The sequence below is a fragment of the Acyrthosiphon pisum genome, chromosome A1 (genome assembly GCF_005508785.2).
Source record: "Acyrthosiphon pisum isolate AL4f chromosome A1, pea_aphid_22Mar2018_4r6ur, whole genome shotgun sequence".
Classification (NCBI taxonomy): Eukaryota; Metazoa; Arthropoda; class Insecta; order Hemiptera; family Aphididae; genus Acyrthosiphon; species Acyrthosiphon pisum.
Window position 1 is genome coordinate 46,137,790 of NC_042494.1, and position 12,687 is coordinate 46,150,476.

Sequence of the window (12,687 nt, forward strand, 5' to 3'; positions counted from 1 at the left end):
GATTTTATCAAAAATGTAATGAAAATCGCTCAAGTTAGGGCTAATTATTATTTTTAATTTTAGCCAAAAAATCAGCGTAATTGTAATAATTAACATGTGAATCGTATTTTGCTGATGCCGTATGCATAGGTAACAACTATTATTCTTAAAAATTTAAAATAATATTTAGCTCTAACTTGAACAATTTTCATTAAATTAAAATTTTCTTTTTTGAACCGTTTTAACGTTCAACAAAATGGCTATCTTGGAAATTTAAAAAATTTTTTTAATAATTTTTGAATTTTTGAAAAAAACAAATTGAATATTATGTTATTCAGAATCAGAATTATGACTGTAAAGAAAACTGAATTTAAATATATTGATTTTCCACAGAGATACTAAGTGTGATACGGGACTTCTGGGACATACTATATAATATAATATTATGTAGTAGTATATTAAAAATATAGATGATTTGTTTTAGGGATTGATTTATAGAGAAGAAGGTAAGATAAAAAATTCGTATTGGTGTTTTGACAGATATTATGCTTTGAATCCATTGTGCGTCGAAGGGGTCAAACAGATTGCCCGTTCATGGTATGTTGATTAATTATTAATTATGAGTGTTAAATCACTGATCAGTGATAAATTAATTATAATAGTATAGTTTAGTATTTTGAATAAATTAGAAAAAACAATTTATTCATACCTACTACAGAACTTATTTTATTTCAATATCTGACGATCGAAAATTGATTAACTTATCATATTTATAAAAAAAAAAACTGATATAATAAGTCAATTGGTATATATACTTCATGATGTAAAATTGTAAATGCTTTTAATTAATGGCCTTATTATCAGTAGTAAAATATTAAAATGTCATTGATTTTCTATGTATCAAATCATAGCGAAGATACTGCTGTATGCTCAGTGCTCATTGCCGACAAAGTTGTGAAATACTTTTATTACCTATAAACTATTAATAATCAAATCATAATGTTTTAACTCTTTAAATAATAGCTTTACGTACGTACCTACTTCATTAAACCTGTACCTATATATTATAGAGGAACTATGAATTTATCGGTTTTGATGGATTATATAAGTAAAAAATTATAATAATATTTTGGGGAAACAAAATAAAAATTATGGAAAACTGGAATATCTACACAAAATCCGTTTTTTACGGTCTATTTTGTTTTTCGTTTTAATCAACATTTTAAATATAGATAACTGTACTAATGTAAAGACTTGACATTTTAACCAAATATTCATATTAGCATTATTACTATTACTAGACAATAAATAATTTTCAAAATATTTCGTTTCTGATTTATTTATATACATTTGTATCTTTTAGTTATTTCTCAATTTATGTTTGATAAAATGTTTGCTTGTGAGTAAAGAAGATTTAAATAAGATTCCTCCTAAGAAGTTACATCCCAATTTAAAAAAAATCAAAAATAGGATACATTTTTTGTTACACTTCCACACATAGAAAAAAAGTAAGAATCTTGACTCTGAAGAGACAGGTAAACAGCAGATTATGCTGAACTCCTGGAGGTTGTATAGAGCTTCCTCAGGATTAAGCGTGCACATGTAGGGTAAGTAAATAAGAACGGGAAAGTAGAAGTTATCGTCAATCCGTAAACGTGAAAACGTGACTATATATTGTTTCGAAATAGGGTTCTTTTTAGGGGAAGTGCATAAACTCATGATTGGCTCTTACTACTCTTACTCCCCGTAAAATCGGACATATGGGTAATACTAGTCTGAACCATATTATGGTTATATTATTATTACACGTAGTCAATGGAGAAAATGAGGCTGGCCGGCCGAGATTCTAAATTATATTCCTGTGGTTAGAAAACTAAGATGAAGAAGATTAGAAAATGGAATTTTAAAAGGGAAAGAATTGGTGAGGAACTGTGGAAAATACTTAATTTAACATAGATACAGGGACATTTTAAGTTCCTACGTCCTACGTATCAACTTCTGCCACCATAAAGAGTTTCATACTTACATATTACTACCTATATTCTATGTTAATTACCGAACTATTGATTTGGTTATGATATTTTAGTTTACTTTTGGGAAGGAATGATGAAGCCCAAAAAATGTACTTGGAAGCAGAAAGAATGAGCAGGGAACCAGATACTAAAGTATATTACAATCTTGGTAAATATAATGCTAACATTGTAAATAATATCTATATTAGGTAATACCATCGATTATAATATTACCAAGTACTAACTAGTATTTATGAACTATGGTAATACTATTAACGTTTTCCAATTTTTATTTTCTGAGCTTAACGGGGGTGGACTAGAAATAAAAATTGGCACCGGGGAAACAGAAAATTTGCCAATTTTGTGGTAATAATAAAATATTCATAAGTTATCGGGCCAAATTTATTCAATCAGCCCAATTTTTCGCCGGGCCTAGGTGGGGATCGCCCACCCACCACCCTAGCCAGTCCACCCCTGGAACTTAATATTGATTCCTCAATGTTTTACATATTACACCATTCAACAGGCTTGTGTTACTTGAACTTAGGAGAGTTGGACAAATCTAAAGAATATTTTCATCGCACTATTCAACTTAGTCGAAATCAAGATGCTTATGAAAAATTAGCTTCAATATTCGCCATAGAAAATAACTTTAAAAATGCAACCAGTATATTAATTACGGCTTCAAAGTTGGTTATTTTGAAATATTACGAAATACCTATATAATATTTTAATAATCTATGTTTATTTTAATTTCCCGAACAAGAACAAAATTTCATACATATGAGCTTTTAACCTAAATGTATGTAGTTTTGTTCAAGTTCTAACATCTATATAACTATAGTGACTATCTGACTATATCATTATATATAGGTTACCTACTTATAGTATACAGCATTTTGAAAATGCCGCCCTCTTACTAAAGTGCTGCCCTAGGCGTGGGCCTATCTCGCCTACCGCTTGACCCGGGCCTGAATGTAAATCATATATTTTCACATGAAACACGACATAACTTTGGGGAGCAAATAGTCCTTCCAAGTCCCTCCCCATTTGCACCTATGTCCATATATGATATATTATAGCCATAAGTATAGAAATAGATTAATAAAACATAAAAGAATAGTCGATAGAAATGTTAGACAAGATAGTCGATTAATTATTCATAATTATAATTTTAATTAAATCATCGTTGGTCAATAATTCAGTTGTTAAGTTAAGGTCAATAATTAAGTTTAGAAAGTTTTAAATTTTAATTACGAATGAAGTTAGTTCATACTTTCGTAGGTATTTATAATTTAAATAGCCCTGTCGTGGCCATATACGGCATAAACTTGGTACATTAAGGGCCGCTTTCACCAACTACTTTAAACTTCGTTTACGCTTAATCGACTGATAACAGATTTTTTAACCGGGCAAATTCGGCCGGTTAACTTTAATCGAAGTTTAAGTAGATGGTGAAACTGGCCCTAATAATTATTTTATAAATATCAGAAAAACCTGAAAACATAATCCCAATTTTATGATTTATCTTTATCTTTTTGAATGATACGACAGTAATATTGTTAGGTATACAAAATTACGTATGTCACAACTCACAAATATACATTGATAAAATACAAAAACATATTTTATCGAACTTTAGGTAGGTAGGTTCTTTATTAAGCTATAAGTCAATTTGGAAACCCTTTAATTTAAATTTATTTATCCACGAAAAGGTTGTTTCCATTCAGCACGAATATATCTGTAGACTTGGGTCTGTTATATATGAAACAACGTGATTATGATCAAGCCTTTAATGTTCTCGGAAATACACTGTGTCAGGACCCCGAAAATCCTAAAGCACTTCTGACATTAGCAGCTGAAATGCAGGTATTCCTGCTTAACTCTCGGCCAAGTTAAATTTTCTTGTTCGTTTATAATTAAACCATCTTGTCAACAGAGAAATTGTGGATACGATGAAGCATTGTCCAAGTACACTAAAGTTGTTACTGACTTATCTGAATGCTCTGAAACATGGAATAACATCGGAATGTGTTTCTTTGGAAAACACAAATACGTTGCGGTAACTAAAAATTTTAATTATTTATGAGTAAAAAATTTGTTCAATTATTTAGAAAACTAGAAATGTATACTAAATATAGTAAATTTGTAAATTTGTATGATACATTTTGCTAGCATTTTTGTTTTTTTTTAGTAGTTGTGTTTACTTGTTTACATTTTAGGCAAATAATGGTGTTAGTTGCTATTAATTCCCAAAAAACCCTATACTTAGCTAAGCATCCTCTTGTTCAAATGTCTAGTTGCACCTATGATCGACTAGGCCATTAGGGTATTAACATTACCTACCTATATAGGTACATACCTAATATTATTAAACATGCATTTTTATTCATAATATGTACCTAATGAACTTAATTATATTACTTACCTACTGTATTTTAATTATTTTTCAGGCTATAAGTTGCTTAAAACGTGCTATTTATTTGCATCCATTTAATTGGATTGCCTTATACAACTTGGGCCTTGTACATCTATACACTAGACAATATGTATCAGCTTTTGTATTCCTCTCAACTTCGGCGAAATTAAACCCAAATCATGCTGGTACTTTTATGCTTATTGGGTGTAAGTCAATCAAAACTCAAAAGAAATAGTATTATTTTTTATTTAGATATAATGTAATGTTATGATAATATTTTTACCTAGGACCTAGCTTAGGGTCTAATTCAATAAATATTCAATAAATTATAATTCATCATTTAGGAAGGTCTATACTTATACAAGTAGTTCAAAAACATTGGAGACGCTTTAATTACTATTTATACCTAACTCTGCTATTGCTGTACCAATTAGATGAAGTAATCACCTCATTAATTACCTATATCATTCAACAGTCTTAATTATGTAGTCTAATAAGTAATAGGTAACTGTTTTCAAATTTTTTAAACACTATTATATTAAACGTATTCTCACTGCCGAAACTATCTAAATGCAAGGGCCTCAATGTATACACCACATCTTCAGGTTTTATTATACACACTTAAAAAAACTATAATGATAAGAATCTGGATACTTACCTATAATTAAGATGTTATAGAAAAAAATGTTTACATAATTCAAAAATAAAAAGTTCCCAAAAATGATTGTGTTATAGTGTAAAATAATTGTACTCGTATTGTTAAATAATAAATGGATAAGTTGGGTATTGCTGTACCTATTATAGGTTAAGACGGTTAAGTATTTTAGGTAAATATTGTACGATTGTAATATATTATTACCTGAGTAGTCCGATGAAAATCAATTTTTACATGAATTCATAACACAATAGAAGATAGAACTACCCTTTCCACAAAACAAATTTAATGCAAAAATTTAAAATTTAAAAAAAACACACATCATTGTAAAATCAATAGGTACATTCATCACTCCGCTCAGAATCTAATATTATCCATACACAATTATGTAATCTGTACTAAAGTACGATAGGTATTGCTTATTTTCTAATTTGTAGGGGGGCTTTATAACTTCAAATAATTTATTTTGGGGGGACTAAGCCCCCCTATCGATCTACGACTATGATGCAGATATAATATTAACGTAATAACATTAGACGGTATAGGTCAGGGATGGCGAACCTATGTCACGCGTGTTATAATTCATAATTTTTATATCACTTTCCAAAAAAACAATTGATAATTTGAAACTATCTTTAACTTATTATTGGAATATATCGTAAGATATTGTAATCTGTACTTTCCATTTCCTAAGCTCGTAAACGATTAGATTAGATTATCAATAATTTTGTTTTTCGCGTTTACGTACAAATTTAGGTACAACAGATAATAGATAGTTTCCGATGCCTTACATGACGACAAAAAAAAAAAAAAAAAATAGGTCTGCAAAGTTTCTGACACGTGAGGCAAATAAAATCAAACCAAACATTTTGATTTGACACGTAGTTATCAAAAGGTTCGCCATCCCTGGTATAGGTAGAACGGCTAACTCGGTACTGAACGTTGATTTCAAACGATACTGCGCCGTCCCCAAAAGCGATTGTCATTAAATATCAGAGTGCCAATATACGATAATATGTCGCGCTCAGTTTGTTGCAGATGCCTCTATATGTATAGCGAAACACGACAGCGCTTGTTCTTCCGTACCCTCGTGGTACCAGTTTGGCAGTTTCCGTATAATATTTCGGCTGTATGTAGGTAAACCACAAAGGACAAAGTTACCCTTTTTCAAAACGTAAATTGACCTACGACCTACCTACCTATACATTATGTAAACAGCTATGAAAATATAAATATACATTATTGTATAAAAACTGTGATACAAGTATACAACATTACAACCTATAGTCCTAAAATAAGTACTTACCTATTATGTATAATACTGTATATTGGTACCAATATATTCCTAATAAAATATACTTATTTTGTTTTATTATATTATTTTATCAGTGGCATTAAACCATATGAACGACACAAGGAATGCGGAAAAGGCTTACCGTAAATCCATAGAGTTAAATCCAGACAATCCAGAAGCGCTAATCAATTTGATAATTTTGGAAGTTAACCAAGGAAAAATTAAAGAAGCTGAAAAAAATTTCCACGCTTTTCAAGAAGCATGTCTATCATGTAGTGCAATTGATAAAGAAGTAACGTTAATAATTCATAATATAAAAAATCTATTTACAATATAATCATTTACCTATAATATTAACAGTCATCAGAAACAATAAAAATTACGCAGGCATATCTCATAACTCAACAATTTAATCTTAACTTTTTAACTTAGGAGTTAGGAGATATAGGTACGTTTAGGTTTTCCTACAACGAATATAACATGGAAATAGACAATAGTAGGTACTATAATATACCGATGACAGTTCCATTATATTATATTCAAGCTCTATAATGACGACGAAACGATACCACAAAATAGGTATTCAAACTAATCTGAATGAAATCCAAGTATGGGGAATAAAATTTAAAATGTCTATAAATCCTTTAAAAAGCACAGCGGTCATCTTTAAGTACTTATCGTCTTTTCAATACCCCTTGTAATTTAAAACTTACCTACTGGTAACAACATTCCGTGCGGTCACAACAATTTGGCGGTGATACATGAAATCTAACTTGGAATTTGGAACTTTGGAACAGCCAAATTACAATAAATCTACCGGCAATCTGAGGAGTCTAAAAATTCATTGATAAACCTGAAAAACGTCACTATAAGCTGGAGATGTTCGCTCATGCTATAATATAAGCAAATCCTACGCAATTGTGACGAAACTCACACAAACAAATCCAAGTTTTTAAATTAATCATTTTGAGGACAATATCAAATACATTTCACGCGGTTTGTTCGTAATGAAGCACTTCCACCAAGACTACTATAGAAGTTACCAACAACAACTGAGGTAGTGAGGTCTGAGGAGTTTATAAAAAAATTAATAAAAAAAAATTCAACCACTTAAATTCTGCAATTATTCTACTTATTAAGTGATCCACCTTCGGTATTTGGATACTATACTCTTATATGTGGAAGCCCGCACGACTTTCTAATTTAGAGGTTATAAAAAAAATAAATAAATAATAATCAACTGAAACAACTATTTTAATATAGGTGGTATTTAGTATAAGTACCTACCTTAATAATAATAGTAACAGGTAATAATAAAATCTGTACATGACATGCATTGTGCAATATATTTCTTGTATACATGTATATCATCAGACACCATTATTCAAATAATTAATATTAACTATATAATATAATGGAGCCTGATTAGCCGGAACTAGGCAACGGCGTTCTGGACCGTCTTGTCGATGAAAATTGGTAAAAATAAGACCGTAGCTGTACTTATAGTCCACCATCCGATGTTGCGATAATATTGAGAGGCAGCTGAAACTAAAGTACTTATGAACGACATGATTAAATAATATTTTCCCCCTAAATTACGATTTCTTGTGCATACGAACTTGTAAAATGTTTTTTGATCGATCCTGCCACATTCAACATTCGGTCGGCGTACGGTAACGTGGATAACGCGCCCCAAAATCTCTCGGAATATGTTTCCTCAACCTACCAGTAAACGCGAGTATAATTGGATCATTAAACATAATATTGATTAGCTAGGCACTTTTCGGTCACCAAACCTTCACGACTACCGACCATATATAGTACCTACATATAGTCCAAGGGTCGGCAATAGGCGGCCCGTGGGCCAAATCCAGCCCGCAGAGGGGAAGTAACTAAACCGCCAAAAATATTATTTTTTTTAACCTTGGCTTTCCGCACATAATAGATATTTGATTTATTTTTATGAAGTATTTAAAATTACGTTTTTATAGAATAAGTATCATTAAACATTAATTATTGATCTCCATTGTCCATTTTGAAAACACTGCGTACCTATTAGTTGTTCTCCAAGAGCAGGTACCAAATTTAAAAAAAGCTGGCTAACATTATATCTATGTCCTGTTACCTATACTAAATAATTTGTTTAAACAGCTTTAACTGTATTTTTATCACAAAAATAAATACATTATTTATTTACTAGATGCTATTTAAGTTTTTTCTGACCCTAGAAAATTTTTTTCCAAATTATTTGGACTGCCATACAATTTAATTGCCGACCCCTGGTATATACTATAGCCCCCCCCCCCCCCGGTCCGTGTTGAGTAATTGCGCCCATGGAACGCAGTTTTTAAATCGTTGGATTGAGCTCATCTGCTTAATTTTTCCCAATTCGAGCACTGGCTATATCATTTTATCATTCAAACTTAGTTTACTAACCGGGCTTATATAAATTGAAGTACTAAATTCGTCTTCGTCTTCAATCGTTTCCTTTTTTTTTAAATAAAATTTGCTAGTGTAATGTTTTTAATTTTCTTTTTCTATCACTCATATTGAATAAAAAAGTTATTGAGATCAATATTGTTTGGTGGTGGTGGGGGGGGGGGGGGAGGAGGCCATAATGTATTTTTTGTAACCCTTGGATCCACCAATGAGTGGTAGGTACTTACAAACTCTTCGAAAGGACAGTCAGTCATCAGTTCATCAAACTCGTACATTCTGCGTTTGAACTTTTAAAATCTAATTCGTTTGAGCTGATCAAAATTATTCTGAATTTGTATTTTGTTGTTTCCATAAACATTGGAATAGTCTAAAGTATAAACAAATAAATTGTTTGGTAACGACGTAATACATTATGATACCTAAGTTATGGCGTGTTTAATATAACATTTATCAGCTGCCTTCCTACATGAATACGTGATTACAATAATATATGTATATTATATAGATTATAGTCTATAGATGAACATGAAATTGTAATTTTTTAATCAACCAATATAAATTGGTATAGATAAAAGAGGCGGTTCCAGAGAATTGGTTTGGGGAGGGGGAAAGTCATAATTTTCAAAAAACTTTCGATATTATAATATAATTTTTTTTTTGTAAAAAACACTGGGTTTTCCTAATTTGCGGAATCTTAATTTATTGTACCTCCGTATCAACATATTCAACACGTGTATCAATAAGTATCTAGATTCCAGACAATGTACATAACATACTTTTCTTAGTTTTATATAAACTGTATATAGTGAATCGGTGGGAGGGGGTGCCAGATATAAATAGGAGTAATATTGAATTCAAAATTAGAGCTCGTCTCAATACCAAACTGTAAAGATGACGTGGGTAGTATTATAGCTTAGTCATATAACATATTGCCACACACGACACACCTCTAAAAGTAGGCACTTAAAGTTAAACCAAATTCTCGGGCTATGCAACTCTGTTTTTAAAGGTAACTGTTAAAGTTATGTTTGTGTGATTAAGTAAAAAGCAATTCACTTCATCTATATATCTGCAATACCGGAATAAAAAGTCGTTACGAATGAAGACCTGCAGCAGGGCTTAAAGTGGAACAGAATAGCAAAGGGTAATGTGATATCTATATTTTGAACGTTCTATGCCTATTCGTATAAATTGTAAACTCTTAACTTAAATAGGTATTAGGTATATTATAGTTATTATGTTTTTAACATTTTTAATTTTGTAACATTATTGTTGCAACCGCAATGTTGTAGGGACTGGCGTGCAGCATGTTCATTAGTTCTTCTATAGATAATAGTCTATAAATTAAGTATATAGGTAAACTACATTATTATTTATATTTTATTAAAATGTATAGGTATAGGTACTAGGTAGGTGTCCGTCTAACACTCTTACCCTATGTCACAAATATTATAAATTTAATTTCCATCTTTAATTCTTATTTTTGAAACCAATATTTTTGATCCAAACTCTAGCACTCATTTTCCTGAATTTCAACTGCGTGTGATAATTATATAACAAAAAACTCGATCTTAAGTAGGTAACATAAGAAAATAGAAATATTAATTATATTTTCTTTAGGTGTTACCTTACACAAATTAATTTCCTTAACGCCCACGCATAAAAATAATATATAAGAGAAAACGTGTTTAGTTATGACGTTATGTTACATACTTGCATAGGTATTATAGGCACCTAATATGGAATAGTAAGATAAAATAAAGGAGGTACCTGTAGGTATATTAATATTTTTATCAAACTGAAAATTATTTAATAAAATAACTTAATAAAACTTAAATCATAACATTTTGAAAATAAATAATAATTCTTAACGGAGGAAATTATTTAATTCAACTACAACGCTTGAGCGTACCGACGCAATTTTTTAACAAAATTCTAAAGCTTAAAGAGGGCGCTTTTTAATCGCGGTGAGAAGTAAGAAAACTAAGTACAGGCCCAGTAGTCCCCTTGCGCTCCTCAAGAACTGAAAGACATTGAATTCAGTCCTCCTCACTTAAACCTCTGGTAAAGTCACAATTGGCGTAGTTAAATAATAAACATATTAATACCTATCTATGTATAGAATGTATATGTCAATTAGTTTCGTAATTACAACATGATTTTATATAACCATAATATAGGTATTAAAATTTATTAGGAATCACCATTTAGGTACCTAATATTTTTGGAAAGCCACTCTAGGAAATCAGGAAGTTTTCGGAAGCTATAAAATTGTAATGTATACTTACCTTTATGTTAATCAAAAAAATTAAACTGAAAACTTAATTTAATTAACAATATTTATAATATTTGTATTAAAAAAAAATGTTCACATCTTTATTTAGTGCAACTCATGTGTACCTACGCCACTGTTCGTAGTGGTGCACTGGTAGGTTATGTACTTATGTTATGAAAATATAAAGAAGGTAAGGTAACTACCTAAATGAATTATGATATCTATTGCCTACTATGTGAGCGCCTCAATAACGACATTATTGTAGTATAATAATTATATAGGTACTACCTAACAAAACGGTTATAATTGACTCATGAGAAAATAGGATAGCTGGAAGTATCTAAAGGCATGAGCTGCTTTACCGGCGGCGGTTGCTGTTGTTTTACACCTTAAGTATAATAGTCGATACCTTATAAACCTATTGCACAGATATCTAATATAATATAACTAATATACAATGTACTGCAAACATAATTTGTTTCTTTGAATTTCTTATAACCAACATTTTATAAATATGTAGCATAATTTTTTATAATTTTAATTTTCACGTGTCATTAAAATTTGACCAACGTGTTACCTTTGGCACGCGTGTTGTAGGTTCGCCGCCCCTGCTATAGAGTATAGACCATAGCAGATGTCACCAATATTATTAGTTTTAAAAGACTACATTACTACCTACATAAGGAATCTGGAAGTTTTTCGAGGGCCATTGAAATTGATGAAGTTGGTAAAACGAATGAACAAAAATGATAAATTACAACACTAAAATAACGTATTATCGGTTTTACTTTTTTTTTTTATCTCGGGCCGGATAAAGTTTTTCAGCGAGCTATTTGATGACCCTTGCGCTATAGGCACTATAGCTGACCAGACCTACTATAGTATAAATATCTGTGCCATAATGGATTGCTATACCGTTATTGATTTCAGATTATCGAGCTGGGAAAGCAAGTTTCGGACGCTCTTGACGGTCATCCGCGATCCCTAGACGAAAACGATGATGAAATGCCCGGACGTGATGAACCCTGCTACGAGGTGGTAGAATGACGTTCCTCTTCAAATATAATATATACTTGTATACACTATACACGCAGGCACGGATCTAAAATACATAATTTTCCAGAAAATATTACAAATATAATTTTAGTAAGTACCTACACAATATAATTAACTACCTGATGAATGTCGTGTATTAAGGTTAAAGGCACTTAGTCGCCCCTTGGATCCGTGCCTGCATACTCGTGGATGGTGGACACGTGGCACATACTTTTTTTAAACAAAACTGGACCAAGTCTGAAAATTATAATATAGTGGTTACTGGTAACTGAAAATTATATAAATAGGTACGTGATTGCAATATTGTACCGGACAGATTTTAGCAATGTACTTTCCTGCTATACGGACTGTGCTTTAATAAACCATCTGTATAGGTATTTACTATTTAGTAATATTAGGTAAAAATTAAATTTCCATATTAATAAATAATAAATTAAATGATACTCGAACCTTGGTTTATTATTATTTTAAGGATTAAGGTATTAGGATGGACATTAAGTGGTTACTAATTACTGAAATAAATTACTGGAAACAGTGAACTTACGGACAACCACATAG

The 12,687-nt window shown here is 30.8% G+C and overlaps 1 protein-coding gene across 1 annotated transcript; it reads left to right on the forward strand.

Moving 5' to 3' along the window:
- Nucleotides 1-232: 232 nt before the first annotated feature.
- Nucleotides 233-12,578, forward strand: LOC100166690 (Bardet-Biedl syndrome 4 protein homolog). Its single transcript, XM_029487160.1, has 8 exons — nucleotides 233-576; nucleotides 2,066-2,160; nucleotides 2,518-2,680; nucleotides 3,707-3,860; nucleotides 3,931-4,053; nucleotides 4,445-4,616; nucleotides 6,455-6,651; nucleotides 12,004-12,578. The coding sequence occupies exons 2-8, from the start codon at nucleotides 2,100-2,102 to the stop codon at nucleotides 12,118-12,120; spliced, it is 987 nt and encodes a 328-aa protein (XP_029343020.1). The 5' UTR covers nucleotides 233-576; nucleotides 2,066-2,099; the 3' UTR covers nucleotides 12,121-12,578.
- The last annotated feature ends 109 nt before the right edge of the window (nucleotides 12,579-12,687 follow it).

Coding starts and splice junctions, on each gene's coding strand:
- LOC100166690 (XM_029487160.1), top strand. CDS start 2,100: ATGTACTTGGAAGCAGAAAGAATGAGCAGGGAACCAGATACTAAAGTA. Junction 2,161..2,517: donor TAAAGTATATTACAATCTTG/GTAAATATAATG, acceptor ACCATTCAACAG/GCTTGTGTTACTTGAACTTA. Junction 4,054..4,444: donor GAAAACACAAATACGTTGCG/GTAACTAAAAAT, acceptor ATTATTTTTCAG/GCTATAAGTTGCTTAAAACG.